Source organism: Cebidichthys violaceus, unplaced genomic scaffold, assembly GCF_023349555.1.
Source record: "Cebidichthys violaceus isolate CVI_PGR_0920_01 unplaced genomic scaffold, fCebVio1.0.p SCAF_15, whole genome shotgun sequence".
Classification (NCBI taxonomy): domain Eukaryota; kingdom Metazoa; phylum Chordata; class Actinopteri; order Perciformes; family Stichaeidae; genus Cebidichthys; species Cebidichthys violaceus.
Window position 1 is genome coordinate 7,479,750 of NW_027176318.1, and position 19,109 is coordinate 7,498,858.

Genomic DNA, 19,109 nt, shown 5'->3' on the forward strand with positions numbered 1-19,109 from the left:
TCTCACTGCTCCAGCAGTCAAATTCTATAAATAAATAATGTATTATATAATGTGTATGTCAAGAGTATGCTGATATCAATCTGTTTGGTTAGAAATATGTGGTATTAGATTTGTCAGTATTGCACAAGAATGACTGTGTCTCAGGCCTGATCATCCATGTCTGCATCCGTTCACACAATAGACCTAAAGGCGGCGCTACAATATTTGTCATAGGAATTTTTCTATAACACCACATTTTCAAAAACACAGATTTAATCTTTTTTGTTGTCAATAGTGGATAGTGGATAGTGAAGGCTACACTCCCTGCTAAAGCTTCATGTTGTTATTGGTCATTCATCCACACATAAAAGCCCAACAATATCCAAAACTGCACCAACAAAGCAAATAAAACATGTACTTTTCACACACTTAGACCTCTAACAACCTTCATCTGACTATTGTGACACAAAAACTCCTCAAATGTATGTTTAATATTAGCATGCCATTATTATGTCAATAGAAATTGAATTGTTGCAATTTTTTGCAATAGACATTTGTATGGTTCTTCTGTAATTCCTGTTTGTGGGGGGAATAGCTAAGCAATGAAGCCAATATAGATGATTTAATTTCCTCTTTTTTTCACTATCCATCTCTTTTCATCTCTTTGCACTCTGTTCTTCTCTAGTTGAGTTTTGGGGGGATGCCATACAGTGGGAAGCCAGTGGGAGCAGGAAGGAAGAACTTTAAAGGCTGCATGGAGAGCATCAACTACAATGGAGACAACATTACAGACTTGGCCCGTCGAAAGAAGCTAGACACCTCCAGCTTTGTAAGCGAAATGTGCATGCGCACACACACACATACACTCTCATATACATACACATATATAGAAACAAAATGCAACTCAATTGCAAACATGTAAATCTAAAGAGATTGAAGTAACATGCATATAAAGGCAGCTGAAAACCGAACATGCTCATTATTGTCACACTAACTCTGTATTTGACCTGAGTGAGAGGGCAATTTATTCACCGGACCAAAAAAGTTTAACAGATTCATAATTAATAAGACACAACTGACCCATCAGTGGCCCCTCCATGTGTTTGCCTCCTGTCTTTGTGCTCGCTCTTGATAGCGTGGCTGGAATGACTTTGGAACAGTTTGTTTTCACGTATCTCAACTGAATGAGGAACATATTAAATCCCTCTCTTTTCCCCATCAAACGTACGGGATGACCACTAGATGTCATTTCAGCATATTAAGTGTTTTGCCATCCATAAAATGAGTTACTGTTTCAAGAGGTTGTTTCAGAGCTCTCGTCTCTCCCCTTCTTCTGTTCTTCCTCGACAGTGGACAGCCAGTGTGTCTTCTTCGATCTTCTGATTGAACAAATGGAGACACTAATCAAGTTCGTTAAAGCAGCACCTCTAATTCTCTCTGATGATTCACACAGCCGTTCATTTCTAATCAAAACAGATCTGCTCTCAAATTTCAAAAACGCACACACGCACGGGCAGAGGCAATCAGGAATCGTCTATAGTTGGTAAGGCAGCTCAATATTGTGCATTAGCAGATGATTTGATTAAGAGCACAAGGTTGGAGAAGCTCACTGGTAGTTAGTGGCTGAAATCTACAATAATGTTTGTTTTCATCCAGCACACAAACATCACTTAGGTTAATGTTCAATCCTGGTTTGAAAGACAGGATGGGCCAAAAAAGAGACATTTTTTTGTAATGTGTACAAGCAACATTAGTCTTTGAATCTAGCTTCAGTCAGGAACATCTGAAGGTAGACATGCAGAGGCGAGATTCAAAGCAACAAAAGCCTGGTGAATAAATACATGATTTCCTGTGTTGGGGCATTTCAAACATTCAAACAACTTCACATACAAGCCCACACTCAAGAGATTAGCTTTGTGTTTGACTTTACTCTTTGAAGACCAGTTGAAAACGTCCTATTATCTCACTTTGTTGGTGTCTCTCTCTCAAAATCTGTGTCTTGACAGCGTAACCTGTCCTTCTCCTGTGTGGAGACACACACCTTCCCGGTATTTTTTAATGCCACCAGCTTCCTGCAGCTGCCGGGTCGAGCCAATCACAACACAATATCTGTGAGCTTCCAGTTTCGTACGTGGAACCCTGATGGGCTCCTCTTCTTCAGTAATCTTGATGATGGCACGCTGGAGATCTCCCTCGAGGACAGCAAGGTTGCAGTTCATATCAATGTTACGAAGGCGACCAGAAACAACCGGGTAGACTTATCATCAGGTGAGTTTGTCAACGTTTGCAACTACATAAACACACACCACACAATTTAAACTAGAAGCTGTTTGGTTTAGTACTTCATTTGTCTTCAATCTTAAGATTTGGCCAAGAAAACAAAATGATTCAGGAATTATTAGCATGTAATGATGCCTGTAGTTTAGGGTTGGGTAAAGTGCAATGTAGGAATTTTTGAACAAAAAGCTAAACTGACTTCTTGCATATGTGTATCTGCCTGGTGTTTAGAGTGTTTGGTGCAGCTTAAGACAATTTCCTCATTTGGAAAATTGCTGGAAATGGATGCTTACAGATGGTGCATTTAATGTTGGCTGAAATTCTGCTTTTTGGTCCTGGGCATAATTTTACCCTCCATTTTGACCAATCACTCCACCTTAACATAATCACTTTGGGGTAAATACATGTTCTGGATGCAAAAGTAATGAGTTGCACTGGCCAAATAAACTTTTTAGTATGGATGATAACACAAGAATGGGACTGTTCAAGGTGTGTTGCGTGAACTAATCTCATATCAGCCTCTTCTTGGTTACTGTTTAGAGTCTACTGACTTTGCTTATCATCTTGACCTCCTCATCATTTTTAAAGTCAGAATAACAAAATCTTTTCTGATGAGATTCTCTGTGGTGCTTTGCTCCCACTGCACTTTCGTAGGTAGGTCTCTTTACTTGAACGCTGCCTCTTTGTTTCCTTTCAAGGCCTTTTATTGACGAGCAGTTGTTGTAGATGTCGAAGAGTATTGCCACACAGTTAAAGCCCTCCTTTACTGCTGCAATATTGCTCTCACTTAGGTCGTTGAATGTCTGAAAGTTTGAGTTGTGGAGACCCATCAGAAGAGCGAATGATGTACGCAGATGGATCCTCTTTAAGTGTTGTACATGAAGTTAGACTTGTGAACATATCTATCATCAAAGCTTTCTCTGTCCCTCTTAGTCTACCACCTCTCTTACCTTCCCCTTCCTCATATACTTCCGGCCTCTCCCTCTTTCGCTGTCCCCCCCCCCCCCCCCTCTCTCTCTCTCTCTCTCTCTCTCTCTCTCTCTCTCTCTCTCTCTCTCTGTCTGTCCTTAGACACACTCATTTATTCTGTCCACTGCTGCTTTAATAGGCCATTATGCCCAGGGGTAAGGGTTTATTACAGAGTTACCCTCTAGGCTAATTGGGCTTGAGCCTACGATTACATCAGCATTACTAGAATATACAGACACACAAACACACGCTCCCTCCTTTGATTCTGTTATTAGTATCTCTCAGAAAGAAAGCCACACTGGCTTCTGGCTTCAATGACACAGTGGGAGCTCAGTAGACTTGTAATGAAATGCTTAGTCCCTCTTAATGGCAAATATACTGGGGAGAGACGTGCAGATGTGCACACACTAAGAGGGAGAGCGAGAGAGAGAAAAGAGAGCTCCTTACAGAGACTACACAATCCAGTTTTCTTCTCCCAGTGGGGATAGATTGCTTATGATGCTATTTAGCGACAGCTTATTCATACATATAATCAGGCATCTGCTGGAAGGTAAAACCATACAGACTTACTCCACTGATCTGCAGCCCACAGCTCCCCCCTCCTCGTGCTAATGCATAAAGACTTTTTTTTTTTCAAGCACACTGGGGCACCAACCACTCAGGAGGCCTCACCAGGATTCACTTTGTCTCAATAATGGATCAGTATTTTATTTTTGTTTGATTTATTATCCGTCTACAGAGAAACCTTTTGTAGGGAGAATGAGTAGGACTGGTTGCTTGTGGTTTGTAAACACAACATTTGAAGCGTATGTCCTGTGACGGTTGTTAGGGTTACGGTGCTTGCCCGCAGATGAAAGCCAACCCCAGATTCACTCTTATTTTGAAATTAACTTTGAGGGCTTGGCATTTTGTCTCACTATATTTTTGTTTTTTCTGGCGCAGTGTCGTCTTTTGTTGCAGCTTTTTCTTGGTTCTAAAAAATGTGTTAAACGTGCTAATGTAACACTGTAACGTAGCAACCATAAGTAGCATAAATAGCAACCGCCACCAACGCTCCCACCCGTCCTCAGAGGACTTCCTCACTTGTTATACTTGCTATTACACTACATAACTTTAATACCACCTAGCTCTTAATAACAGTCGCTCCATATACTACAACATATTTAACGTATTCCTGGTTTGCAGAAATGTACATTGCCAACATTTTTTTCCTGGCGACTAGGACAATAAGGGACGATTAAGAGGGATTGTTTTTGTATTGGTCTATACATAGTTTTTTAAGAAAGTCCTACCTGCCCTTAAGAAGCCATGTGATTAGGTGAACCTAACTCTAACATCACATGCACCTGACATTGACCACAGTGTGCATGTGATGTGAAAACAGGTGAGCCAAGTATACATTTTCTAACCTACTTTCAAATAAAACTATGCCACCTTGGCTTAAAATAAACCATATTAGCTTAAGATGGATACATTAATGACAGAACCATATATAGCTTTTTTTCGTTTTGACCCTCAATGACCTTTGTATTATTAGAAGTTGATTAACAATAATGTATTTTTCTCACGTGTATACAGAATCAAATGACTTGCTTCAAAGTGAAGGAGTTGCAATCAAATCAAGCAATTTTTAGCAAGAATAAACCTCTTAGTTTGCAGCTTTCATTGCATTTTTGATCCTCTTCATTCAAAATAGCAGAGAGGTGGAATCACCGAGAGCCTAATTTAGAGACAAACATTCAACAAGCCAATAAGATCCAAATATTAGTTTTTCTCACAAGTTGGCAGATCAAACCAAAGCAAAATGCAAATGAATGTTGTGCACTTCACACAGGTGAGTAGGGTGAGTATTAGGATGCCCATGTCGCTCTGTTTTTGCTCTGTGCGCGAACACATTATCCAGTAGAATATATCCTGGCTCATAGATGTGTTTCCTCTGGAATCTACTTTTGTTTGTGGTGGCATTTCATATGTATGTATTGTAAGAGGGGGATATTTATGTCTGGACCAAAGCGATAATTCATCAACCTCATAATACTTGACAGTATTATGAGCATTAGCCTTAAACTAGCAGCGTGCTATTTCCTAAGGGTTTTCTGCAAAACCCAAGGGAATCTGCAGGTGCAGTATAAAAAGGGAGGGTGGATGAAGGATGGGAGGTGGTGAATAAAAGCTTTATGTCTCTGATGTTTTAAAAATCCCCTGAATATCTCTTCATAACCTCATTCTGTCCACGGTGGGTCCCAAGTCATTAAAGTTAATTTTTTTTCCCTGATTGGAGATGAAGCGGCCGGTACAGTAGCTCTCAGAGCTACTATGCATACACACACATGCATAATGTGTGCCTGAGCCCAGGGATGTGTGGTTTTGTGTGTGTGTGTGTGTGTGTGTGTGTGTGTGTGTGTGTGTGTGTGTGTGTGTGTGTGTGTGTGTGTGAGAGAGAAAGAGAGCGAGCCCCGAGGCTGTTTGTGACCTGCGGAAACACGCTCCTCTCTACTGTGAGGAAACCTCTATCATTGCATCCCCTTCCTACTCTGAAGCAGAGACACAGAAGATAAAACTAAAGAGCGGATTGGGCCTTTGAGAGAACATTCTAGATGAGACTGTGGGTGTCTCCTTAACGGTTTGTTTGTGTGTGTGCTGCATGTGCTTTAATAGAGAGTACTTAGTTGAAATTCCTGCTGGGGCTGTGATCTAATTTTCCCATCACTTTGCTCTCTTCTCTTCACTTATGTTCGCATCACTGATGTGTTAGAATATACAACAGCTTCGTTAGAGTGGGACTGGAAAACGTTGCCTTGATGGCCATTCAACGGGACTTAAGCCTGTTTTCATGTGCAAAAACATATTTTCCACATTTCCTCCTATGAAATGACCAACTAAACCAAAGCCAGTGAAAAATGCTGCTTCTGTACTGGATACAGATATCTGGTGAGTGCTGGTAATTGTCTTTGTGTTCAGAAGATGCTATCCTCTGATCACTCTCTTCATTGATTATCAAATAAGTGGGCACAAGCATTGTATCCATGGAAACAATACTCCACTGTCTCCGGTGTTTTTGCAGAAACAGAGAGATCTCATTTAGGAGGTTCTCGTGTAACAAAGTGAAGGAATACGTTTTTATACTTCGGTTTGGTTCTCAAAGGAGACAAAAGCTTTAAGTAGTGATAATTAATGTTGATTAATTAAATATGTTAGTATAGGTTCAAGAAAACATGAAAGAAGAATTTAGCTCTTGACACTTCCTTGTTTGCTTTTAGACTGAATGTGTGAATGTGGTTGGGGATTGACATGAAGCAAATTTTTTTTAAATCTTGCGGCTGCTAAAGCTGCACAAATACGACAAAAATAAGCTGTGTAACTCTCAAAGCACCCGCAAAGGGTGAAAATCACACCTAACTGTGCTGCTGAGGAAATGGCGCTCCTGTCCTATTTGCACATATCTGAATTAGGGAAGGGCTGCACGGTGGTTTAGTGGCTTGCACTGTCGCCTCACAGCAAGAGGAGCCTGGGTCGATTCCGGGCTCGACTGTGTGTAGTAATTTGGCTATCAGAGGTATCACGCCTATTCCAATGATCAAGGCAGCAGTGATTGCAGCCAGGCGAAGGCATCGTCAAGCTCCGTTCAAACTCATTTATTTTGGGATTCAGTCACAGGATGCAATGATGTGTCATGAAAAAAAATAATGAATAAAGTTCCTCTATATGTCATTTTTGAAAATGCATGAGAAAATAGGACAGGGCACATAGTGATTGCAAATGATGCACAATTCATGGTTATATCAGCTGCCCGATAATTTTTATTTTTTTATTTCCGCCTCTGTATTATGTCTTTCCCTTCTCTAAAAGTATTAAAAAAGAGGTGTATGCTCTGGTGGAAAAACGTTCATCAGCTTTGCTCTCGATCTGTTTTGCATGTTTTCCATTAATTCTTTTCTTCATTATTTGTGTTAATCGGCCTATTTGTTACCAGTGAGAGGCGAGGCTCATTGTAAAATAAGACAAAGGAACAGGCAGCACAAACTGTTCAGCCACCTCTAAAGCAGAAATATGGTTGTGTGTTCTTTCATCGGTGCATTCACACACATCAAGTCTAGCTAGAAGGAATAACATCAGTTTCCTCTAAAATGCTAAATTATCAGTCACACACACACACACACAAAGTTACTTGCACAGTCCGGATAGGAGGCCTCATGGCATTACAATAATAGAAAGGCCAGAGCCACAGATTTGTGGGGAAAACATACTACAGCCACCCCCAATTATAATGTTATATTGTTTCATTCCCCCCCGAGTGTGTGTCCCCGTGCCTGTGTGCTTTTGTGTTTTTGTGTGTAGGCACAGCTTAATATGCTGTATTCTCAGGCTTTGTGTGGTTGGCATATTACCATCCGTTGAGATGTGCAAAGCTCTTCAAACTACCTTGAAGGAATGAATATTTAGGAGTGGAGGAGATGGGAGTGAGGATAAATTCATGAATGACAGAAGGCTCTATGAATTTAATTTAAAAAAAAATGTTTTTTATAAAAAAGCAGACAAATGAATGAATTAAGTTATACCGTACATACTAGATCAATTTGTAATAGAAACAGTTGGAAGGGAGAGGAGAGGAAAATTATGGGATGAGTAGAAAAGAGGAGCAGTAAGGATGAATGAAGGTGGGAAGCGATAGGAAAGTAAGCACAACGTTTCAGAAATGATATCCACGCTGGACAGTCTAACAAGGATTGCTTGCACTATGTGGTTTTCAACATGCCACATGTTGGCAGGGGGACGAAACAAAAAACAAAAACATTCAGTAGCAGCCATAAATACTGTTTATTCTCAATGTGTAATGGAATGATGTGACAATTATTGCATATTACATTCTGAGATCTATGTAACTCACCTGGCCACCTCCTATAAACTATATTAACTTCCACTGTTCTCAATGTATCAGGTAATCTCATCATTAATTGAACCCATCTATTGAGTAGTTTATGAGGTATTCATCACATTTGCTTTTAAGATCCCGTAAATCCTATCTTTGGTTTTACAGTTCTCAGTTAATACAGACATTTAATAAGCTACAGTAGCATATATCATTTGTAAAAACAGCTTTGTTCCCCTGAAATACTATTATAATTGACAGGGATACACACAACATTATTATTCTGATCGTATTTCAAGTGCGTCCCTGCAAGCCTTTGTACAGTTAGCAATTTTCTCACTCACTTTAACATTACAACAACAACAATGAACTCAATTTGACCCTCCCTCAAAGTTTTTACCTCCCTCTTTCTTTTACTGCCCTCTATTCTTGATGCTACCATTTCATCCTGAATTATTATGTCTTGCTTCATACAGTAAAATAAATTGTACATATTTAGCTTTCTCCAGCGCTCCCTCACTCTCAACATTGGATCAGTCTGATGCTACTGCCTGAGCATTGATCCCTTGTGGCAAATATGAGCTAAAATCAATAGAAACTAGTGCAATGCCCATTCCAAACGTGGCTGTTCGGAACGGGCCGATTTCTTGGCCTCTGGTGTTGCTGCTTGCACTTTTCTCAATAACCGCTCATCCAAATAACTTAACACTCAAAACTGTGCTTCCTTGGGTCCTGAGCAAAACACCTGCAATGACATACATAGGTCTTGGTTACATTTGGCTTTTCTATGTGACTTTTGCCATCCAGCGCATTGACTGTGAAGTCTGTGTGCTCAGAGATCAGTCCTTGCTCGCATTGTGATCCCATCATCCAGAACACATGCCGAAGTGGCCTGGCTTGCCTTGAGTTGAGATTTCAGTGAGGTGTGGACAGCATGTGAGCACAGTCCTACAGTTTTGACAGCATGTGGGAAGAAAGAAGGAAAATCGGGGCCCGAGCACAGCTGAGACGCTGTCTGAGCATCTAACTGAGTCTTAAGTTACTGCTGATAACACCACATTTCCTTTTGCTGTTTCAAATTGAAAGCTTTTAAAAGACAAAATAAGGGAGGACTTTCAATGTGAGTAATTTATAGGAAATCAAATGTGTTTATGAAAGAATTAGCGGAGCTTTGTTAGCAGCTATAGGTAGGACTGCAGGAATGTAGAGTAAGCAGCAGAAAAAATGGGGAACTTGTATTGCGAAGAATTTATAGGAAATCAAATGTGTTTATCACCAAATTAGCAGAGCTTTGTCAGTGACTTTTTGTCATTAAAATATGTGTACTAATACTGCAGGAAGGAAGAGTAAGTAGGAAGGGGGTTGTTCTTTTATGTTCTAGGCTTTCTAACTTCGTAATACCACTGATCCTCGCTTGGCCCTCACACCCTGTATTATAGGTAAATATTAAGCAATGAGCTTAATGTCCAAGACTTTAAATTAGAAACTATAGGTGATGCTGTAAATAGGAAAAATAATCCAGACCCAGGAAATGGCTTGGTGTCAATACTTTGTTTAACAACTGTAGTCAGGGTAGACCAGGTCTGTGTGGGAAAACACAGCCCTGTCCCAGAACTCAAAATACACCAATGCCAAGCATTTACTGCTTTTAAAGTCCATCAGCATTGCTATCATTGCCAAATGTATTTAGCCCACCGGGGCTTCATGTTTTTCACCGGGGTTAAGAGTCAGGTGGTCCACCTGCCCTGTTTGTGTGTGTGTGTGTGTGTGTGTGTGTGTGTGTGTGTGTGTGTGTGTGTGTGTGTGTGTGTGTGTGTGTGTGTGTTTGTGTTTAATATGTTATTTGGCAAGAAGCCCTAGTTAAGCGTCCCCTTTCAGAATTTTAGAGTTGATAAAGACCTAAAATTTAAGTCATTCAATAAGTAAGACATGCACAGAGGATGTGTCCATTTTCAGGAATTAATGCTCGACACTCAGCTCATAGAACCCTTTGGCTCAGCTACTAGCCAGAAAGCTAACATTATGCTGCAAGATTCAATATCAATAACGATATTTTCTGGGACAAATGAGAGGTCATGTGTACTGTCGGCCGCAGCCTGAGGTACCGAGTTGAATAGCGAATGGGATGTGAGAGACAATTATATATGTATCAGTAAGATCAGAGGGTGTTATAGTCGCCACCCTGTGGTGTTCAGAGGATGAGGCACTTAAGGATTACACTCATTGTTGTAAATAAGATATGCAATTATTGTCTGTTTATTTTTTTCATTTAATGTAGCCAACACATTAATTTAGAATGGCTTACAGACTGTATAACTGGAACTACTTAGTTGGTGTCTATTATCAGAAAATAATGGACACCCTACAGCCAATCAGATTTGAGGATTCACCCAGACCATGGTCTAAAACATGTTAAATGAAAAGCAAAATGACTGACTACATAGCCGTCTTTTAAAGTGACAGAAAGACTGTGTAAAGCCAGCTCTATCATTAGATGTATCTTTTTTTATTTTTTTTTATCTGTGTACCTTTTTACATCAGCCACTTTGTCTCTCTGGCATTGAAGCTGAGGCTTGGTGACAGTCAGCTCCACCCTCTGTTCTATTACCATGTTTCTCCACTCCTTCGGCTCAGCCGAGATGTCAGGGATGGTGGTGCTGGCCTGCCCACTTGTCTGTTTGTGTATTCGCTCAAACACTTCATGCTTTACTAGACTTTCTTTGACACATCCTACCTAGACATGTGTCTTAGTCTGCCGCAATGACAGCAGTGAATGTAATAGTGTGAGTAATGGAAAACTTCTGACGGTCAAGTTATTCTCTAAAAGACCCAATCTGTAGACTGCTCTGATAACAGAACAGAACAGCAGATGCTGTTGATGTATCAGTCAACCTGGTCAGTAAGGTCAAACACTGTGACAATTTTGGATTTTCACTCTGTTGGTGTACTTTGGACTTCACTGTGTGAAGTAGTATGTCAAGTGTTGAAGTCATATCTGTTGTTACCAGGGTAGCAGGTGCAATGTACACTATGTGTCAATACTGTGCTTTTGCGTGTGTGCAGTACACAGACATTATTTCTCACTCACATGTAGGCCGTGATAAGTTGCAGTTAAATGTGTTGCTTTTATCATTAAAAACATTTTCTTTAATACAGGTTGATGAAAATACTGACTTTACTTAGTTGTTAATATTTCCATCTGTAATGCATAGATAATACAACATACCATTGTGTTCTAAATATTTTAATACATGGTTCCATCTTCCCATTGGTCGTGCAGCTCAAAGGACCATCTCCAACTAAGAATTATAAACTCTTTCCTTTGGATTTATACCACTAAACCTGTGACTATACCCAATTATTGTACCTGTTAAAGAAAGAGGTGCTTTTTAAGAGAGAAACAGTGTTACGTTTCCTTGTATTGCATTTAGGTAAAAACATGTTTTTTTTAACCATATTATTAATAAAAAATATTCCCATAAATCCTCCTATGGCTAAGTAGACAAAGGCAGAAGCATTACTGGCTAAAGCATACAGATACTGTAAATACTGTATTTGTGACATTCTTATGCATGGCAGTTTTACATAGAGTAGAGCTAAGTCTGAGAGACTGTGAAGTTTCATGTGCTGACGGAGTCTCTGGGGCTTTGAAGTCCCAAAATCTAATTTACAAGACAAACAATAAGTGAACTTGGAAGTTGTGATAATGTTATTGTGAATTTTATGGCGTTTTGCATTATTAATTGAATAAACACACTCATTTCATTCTGTCTTGAATACACCAGTGAGTAGTTCAAGTTAATTGTTCGGTGTGCCGCATTGACTGCAGCAAAATTTGCAAGGAAAATCAGTTCTGCATTGAGGTTCTTAAACTTTCTCTTGTTTTTTGTATTTTAGAGTACATCATTTACATCATGTGATCATGCACATTAGATTACAGTTTTTGTTAAGTGATTTTAGAATACAAGAGTCAACTTCTCTCTCCGTTGTCTGTAAATGACTTTATCAAATTGAGGTACCAAGGACAATATTCACAAAGTATGAAGGAAATGCAGTGTAAAGACAACTAGGAAGTGCAAATCCTAAAGGCCTTGGTGAAGATCAAATGATATCTGAAAGTCACAGAGGGAACAGCAGAAAACCACTGAAGGTGTTCCAGGTCGTAGAATCATCATAAAGCCCACAGTTTTTTTGGAGACACATAAAGACCAGACTTCCCGGTTCCAGCTGTAAAATTATTGCATTTGCAATGGTGGTATGACCACTAGCTATCTCTGAATTATGCAAAATGATCTGACTATTATGGTATAAATTCACTGCCATCCACTCTCCTTTCTTGTTGTTGAAGGCGGTGCATCTGAAATAGTAGACTCCCTTGACAGGTGCTGTGAAGATGCCTGCAACAATAGAGAATCAAGAGAGGTCAGCTTTGTCTTTCTCTTGTAGGCTTTATTAAGAAGCTTGCAGTAATGCATACCTGTAGTTGCGTTGTAAGCCCCGCCAATATTCATGAAGACTCTACCGTAGATGAGTGGAGTTTCAGTAGCGAATGGTCCAATCTGTCCTGAACTGGTCAAGCCAGCAGAGAAAGCCAGCTTCGGAGCGTCTGTATACACAGGATGGAAGCATTTAACTAAGGGACAATAATTTGATGCCAAGTTTGGTTATTTTTCTAGATAGCAATAACATAAACGATTGATTGGTTTCAAGGGAAAGCCATACAAGTTATTGTTTAAAAGTAGTCTGTTTCTTATCAAAATATCTGCAATTGTCCTTTCTATCTCATCCATTTTTTTTCCTGATGACTTGTGGTTCAGTCTTACTAATATCCAGCTCTTCCCTGAGAGCATTCCCCTTCTTCTGGTTCTGCGCCCCCTCACAGGTTGTCACTCTGGAAACCAGGGCTGCCAGTTCTGCTGCATAATCTGAAAGCACAGAAGGCAATCATTTCTGACTGCTCTTGCAAGATTTTGTAGAATCTCCATATCTGCGATTTTGGTAATTACCTACCAGACATCAGTCTCCCAGTCTCTTCCAGTTTTGTCTTCTGGAGCTGCTGTTCAGTCTTAGTCGCTTCCAGCTCCTCTGTAACTGCTGTCACTTTGTTTTCAGCGGCTGGCAGTCTGGAGTTCATCGCTGAAATACCATAGAGACTGAGGATGAAGTTCTTTTAAGCAAGGCTGTTTTAAAGTACCATTCCATGACTACTTCTTAAAAATATATTTCTGGTTTGTCATCATCTACTGCCACTGATATAACATCATATTCCACTTACGCTTAGTCCACAAAACCTGTATTGACTTTTCTGATTCCCTGGTGTCTGTGGTGCCTGGTGTTGTAGGGTTTGTTTGTTTTTCTAGGAAACGTGTAAGCAGTAAGTCCTACAAATTCAGTCTTACTAATATCCAGGTCTTCCTTGAGAGCATTCAACACCATCTTCTGGTTCTGCGCCTCCCCTTCACGGGTTCTCACTCTGGAAGCCAGGCCTCCCATTATTGCTGCTTGATCTAGAAGTATGGAAGCCAATCATTTCTCACTGCTCTTTCAAGATTTTTAGAATCACCATATCTGCGATTTTGGTAATTACCTACCAGACATCAGTCTCCCAGCCTCTTCCAGTTTTGTCTTCTGGAGCTGCTGTTCAGTCTTAGTCGCTTCCAGCTTCTCTGCAACTGCTGTCACTTTGTTTTCAGCGGCTGGCAGTCTGGAGTTCATCGCTGAAATACCATAGAGACTGAGGATGAAGTTCTTTTAAGCAAGGCTGTTTTAAAGTACCATTCCATGACTACTTCTTAAAAATACATTTCTGGTTTGTCATCATCTACTACCACTGATATAACATCATATTCCACTTACACTTAGTCCACAAAACCTTTTTTGACTTTTCTGATTCGCTAGTGTCTATGGTGCCTGGTGTTGTAGGGTTTGTTTGTTTTTCTAGGAAAAGTGTAAGCAGTAAGTCCTACAAATTCAGTCTTACTAATATCCAGGCCTTCCTTGAGAGCATTCAACACCATCTTCTGGTTCTGCACCTCCCCTTCACGGGTTCTCACTCTGGAAGCCAGGCCTCCCATTATTGCTGCTTGATCTAGAAACATGGAAGCCAATCATTTCTCACTGCTCTTTCAAGATTTTTAAAATCACCATATCTGTGATTTTGGTAATTACCTACCAGACATCAGTCTCCCAGCCTCTTCCAGTTTTGTCTTCTGGAGCTGCTGTTCAGTCTTTGTTGCTTCCAGCTTCTCTGTAACTGCTGTCACTTTGTCTTCAGTGGCTGTCAGTCTGGAGTTCATCGCTGAAATACCATAGAGACTGAGGATGAAGTTCTTTTAAGCAAGGCAGTTTTAAAGTACCATTCCATGACTACTTCTTAAAAATACATTTCTGGTTTGTCATCATCTACTGCCACTGATATAACATCATATTCCACTTGCACCTAGTCCACGAAACCTTTATTGACTTTTCTAATTCCCTGGTGTCTGTGGTGCCTGGTGTTGTAGGGTTTGTTTGTTTTTCTAGGAAACGTGTAAGCAGTAAGTCCTACAAATTCAGTCTTACAAATATCCGGTTCATCCCTGAGAGCATTCCCCCTCTGGTTCTGCGCCTCCCCCTCACGGGTTGTCACTCTGGAAACCAGGGCTGCCAGTTCTGCTGCTTGATCTAGAAACACGGAAGCCAATAATGTGTCACTGCTCTTGCAAGATTTTCTAGAATCACCAAGTTTGCGATTTTGGTAATTATCTACCAGACACTAGTCTCCCAGCCTCTTCCAGTTTTGTCTTCTGGAGCTGCTGTTCAGTCTTAGTCGCTTCCAGCTCCTCTGTAACTGCTGTCATTTTGTTTTCAGCGGCTGGCAGTCTGGAGTTCATCGCTGAAATACCATAGAGACTGAGGATGAAGTTCTTTTAAGCAAGGCTGTTTTAAAGTACCATTCCATGACTTCTTCTTAAAAATACATTTCTGGTTTGTCATCATCTACTGCCACTGATATAACATCATATTCCACTTACACCTAGTCCATGAAACCTTTTTTGACTTTTTTGATTCCCTGGTGTCTATGGTGCCTGGTGTTGTAGGGTTTGTTTGATTTTCTAGGAAAAGTGTAAGCAGTAAGTCCTACAAATTCAGTCTTACTAATATCCAGCTCTTCCTTGAGAGCATTCAACACCATCTTCTGGTTCTGCGCCTCCCCTTCACGGGTTGTCACTCTGGAAGCCAGGTCTCCCATTATTGCTGCTTGATCTAGAAACATGGAAGCCAATCATTTCTCACTGCTCTTTCAAGATTTTTAGAATCACCATATCTGCGATTTTGGTAATTACCTACCAGACATCAGTCTCCCAGCCTCTTCCAGTTTTGTCTTCTGGAGCTGCTGTTCAGTCTTAGTCGCTTCCAGCTTCTCTGTAACTGCTGTCATTTTGTTTTCAGCGGCTGGCAGTCTGGAGTTCATCGCTGAAATACCATAGAGACTGAGGATGAAGATCTTTTAATAAGCAAGGCTGTTTTAAAGTACCATTCCATGACTACTTCTTAAAAATATATTTCTGGTTTGTCATCATATACTGCCACTGATATAACATCATATTCCACTTACACTTAGTCCACAAAACCTGTATTGACTTTTCTGATTCGCTGGTGTCTGTGGTGCCTGGTGTTGTAGGGTTTGTTTGTTTTTCTAGGAAAAGTGTAAGCAGTAAGTCCTACAAATGCAGTCTTACTAATATCCAGGTCTTCCTTGAGAGCATTCAACACCATCTTCTGGTTCTGTGCTTCGCCCTCATGGGTTGTCACTCTGGAAGCCAGGCCTCCCATTATTGCTGCTTGATCTAGAAACATGGAAGCCAATCATTTCTCACTGCTCTTTCACGATTTTTAGAATCACCATATCTGCGATTTTGGTAATTATCTACCAGACATCAGTCTCCCAGTCTCTTCCAGTTTTGTCTTCTGGAGCTGCTGTTCAGTCTTAGTCGCTTCCAGCTCCTCTGTAACTGCTGTCACTTTGTTTTCAGCGGCTGGCAGTCTGGAGTTCATCGCTGAAATACCATAGAGACTGAGGATGAAGATCTTTTAAGCAAGGCTGTTTTAAAGTACCATTCCATGACTACTTCTTAAAAATACATTTCTGGTTTGTCATCATCTACTGCCACTGATATAACATCATATTCCAGTTACACTTAGTCCACAAAACCTTTTTTTACTTTTCTGATTCCCTGGTGTCTGTGGTGCCTGGTGTTGTAGGGTTTGTTTGATTTTCTAGGAAAAGTGTAAGCAGTAAGTCCTACAAATTCAGTCTTACTAATATCCAGGTCTTCCTTGAGAGCATTCAACACCATCTTCTGGTTCTGCGCCTCCCCTTCACGGGTTGTCACTCTGGAAGCCAGGCCTCCCATTATTGTTGCTTGATCTAGAAACATGGAAGCCAATCATTTCTCACTGCTCTTTCAAGATTTTTAGAATCACCATATCTGCGATTTTGGTAATTACCTACCAGACATCAGTCTCCCAGCCTCTTCCAGTTTTGTCTTCTGGAGCTGCTGTTCAGTCTTAGTCGCTTCCAGCTTCTCTGTAACTGCTGTCATTTTGTTTTCAGTGGCTGTCAGTCTGGAGTATACCGCTGAAATACCATAGAGACTGACGATGATGATCTTTTAAGCAAGGCTGTTTTAAAGTACCATTCCATGACTACTTTTTAAAAATATATTTCTGGTTTGTCATCATCTACTGCCACTGATATAACATCATATTCCACTTATACCTATTCCACAAAACCTGTATTGACTTTTCTGATTCCCTGGTGTCAGTGGTGCCTGGTGTTGTAGGGTTTGTTTGTTTGTTTTTCTCGGAAAAGTGTAAGCAGTAAGTCTTAAAAATGCAGTCTTACAACTTCCCAGCTCCATCTTGAGAGCATTCAACACGATCTTCTGCGCCTCCCCCTCCCAGGTTGTCACTCTGGAAACCAGGGCTGTCAGTTCTGCTGCTTGATCTAGAAGCAAAGAAGCCAATCATTTCTCACTGCTCTTGCACGATTTTCTAGAATCACCAAGTCTGCAATTTTGGTAATTACCTACCAGACATCAGTCTCACAGCCTCTTCCAGTTTTGTCTTAGTCGCTTCCAGCTCCTCTGTAACCGCTGTCATATTGTTTTCAATGGCTGACAGTCTGAAGTGTATCACTGAAATGCCATAAAGACTGAGGATGAAGATCTTTTAAGCAAGGCTGTTTTAAAGTACCATTCCATGACTTCTTCTTAAAAATACAATTCTGGTTTGTCATCATCTACTGTCACTGATATAACATCATATTCCACCTATACCCAGTCCACAAAACCTTTATTGACTTTTCTGATTCCCTGGTGTCTGTGGTGCCTGGTGTTGAAGGGTTTGTTTGTTTTTCTAGGAAAAGTGTAAACAGTAAATTGCAACAGGCTTCACATGACAGTTTAGGTAGACTATTAGCATGAGTCTGTTATGTTTAATCTCTGAAATATTTAATTTCAAATTGACATTATTTAATACATGAATGCTACTTTGAGCGGTGATTTTCTGTTTATTTACTAAAGTAATATCTATTACGGCGATAACAAGTGTCCATGTTGGTTTTGAACATTATAAAACCAACAAGATCCCAAACAATTTATATATATGCAGTATATATAATGAAGTTTTGAGTTAACTTTACATTTACATTTATTCTCACAAATAATGATCCAATTAAACATTACCTGGATTTAGCCCAATCTGGAGTTTATTTTTTATACCAGTTACTGACATTTCACTGACCAAATGATTAAGTAAAAAAAGAATTACATTAATAATAATCATTGCACCCCCAACCTGAACATCACAGATGTTGTCAATATACTACCTATGTTGTCATCCTCTAGATCAGCCGCTCTGTGTCTCTGGGTATGCAGTTCAGCCTTGGTATTCGTCAGTTCCACATTTTGATCCACCACCATGAATCTCAGAGCTCTCAGCTCATCCCAGATATCCGTGTTGGTCCAACCACTCGGTTGGTCTTGGGTAACTTCTTTACCGTCGTCTTCTTGAGCTGATGTCCCAGACAGACAGTACAGGAAAACCAGCAGCAGAGCACCCCTCATTGTAAACCTCCAGAAATATTTGCAAATTAAATGGAATCAGGTTTTTTTTAGTCAACATGTACTCTCTACAAATGTCTCCCAGTGACCACAGCCGCTGTAAGCAATAGCAGAAAAAAACCCTCATTAATTATCTTGTGCCAAGTTGGCAAAAGAAGGCCGTACCTGACCATATTTAGGAAGGTCGGCTGATGCAATGACCACAGCTGTTTGTACAAGAACGACTATGCCAACACAACAGAAAATGACTTAAAAGGATAAAGCACCCACAAAGAATAATTTAACATGCAGTTGTGGTATTACATGGTGGCAGTTATTTTGGACATAAGTAGTGCTTTTCTTATGAACATCATCACTTAACTTGTTTATGCAGAAGGTCAGTAGCTACACATTTAAAATGTTTGTATTATCTGGATTAAAAGAAAAGCCATGACAAGGTTTCCATATTTAACCTGTTGAATAAATGCTTCTGCTGATATAAATAATAAGTGTCTCTGTTAGATGTTTTTAACAACAAAAAGCCTTGGATGGAATGGTAAATAACAATGTTTTATATGACCTTAATAGTTCCTGAGAGGAAATTCAATTGCCAAAATGTCATGAAATCATCAGGGTCAAATGTTATTCTATAATTATAAAATGATATAATTACTGTGGGTCCCCATTTCATTATGTATTATGTGATATAATTGTCAACCTTTCAGTCGTTTTAAAGGGTTATTTTTCAGTTGGGAAGACATACTATTAATATGTCTAGTATTTCAAGTGTAGATGTGAGATGACGCGAGTGAAATTATTGAGCAATATCCTGATTTTTATTTAATTCAAAACAAAAAACAGCAAAATGACCGGTCAGCCTTCCACTTTTTCATCAGGCCCGTGCATATGAATGACAACTCCAAAAAAAA

General features: G+C 40.0%; 2 protein-coding genes across 3 annotated transcripts in view; one reads left to right on the forward strand and one right to left on the reverse strand.

Moving 5' to 3' along the window:
- cntnap2a (contactin associated protein 2a) overlaps positions 1-19,109 on the forward strand; it is a 303,910-nt gene that overhangs the window by 161,657 nt on the left and 123,144 nt on the right. The window contains exons 8-9 of the mRNA XM_068709763.1: positions 665-808; positions 1,986-2,247. Of these exons, the coding sequence (XP_068565864.1) occupies positions 665-808; positions 1,986-2,247 (406 nt within the window). The remainder of the gene's footprint in view (positions 1-664; positions 809-1,985; positions 2,248-19,109) is intronic.
- Positions 11,343-18,264, reverse strand: LOC137871791 (myosin-9-like). 2 transcript variants are annotated; one of them, XM_068709769.1, is made up of 19 exons: positions 17,967-18,264; positions 17,170-17,274; positions 16,983-17,084; positions 16,590-16,715; positions 16,398-16,505; positions 16,009-16,134; positions 15,817-15,924; positions 15,425-15,550; positions 15,233-15,340; positions 14,844-14,969; positions 14,657-14,758; positions 14,268-14,393; positions 14,076-14,183; positions 13,687-13,812; positions 13,495-13,602; positions 13,106-13,231; positions 12,919-13,020; positions 12,573-12,701; positions 11,343-12,492 (listed from the first exon to the last, which is right to left on the reverse strand). In XM_068709769.1, exons 1-19 carry the CDS (start codon positions 18,202-18,204, stop codon positions 12,215-12,217), a joined length of 2,478 nt encoding a protein of 825 aa, XP_068565870.1. In that variant the 5' UTR covers positions 18,205-18,264; the 3' UTR covers positions 11,343-12,214. The 2 variants fall into 2 exon arrangements, with proteins under 2 accessions (XP_068565870.1, XP_068565871.1); XM_068709770.1 differs by lacking the exons at positions 16,009-16,134; positions 16,398-16,505.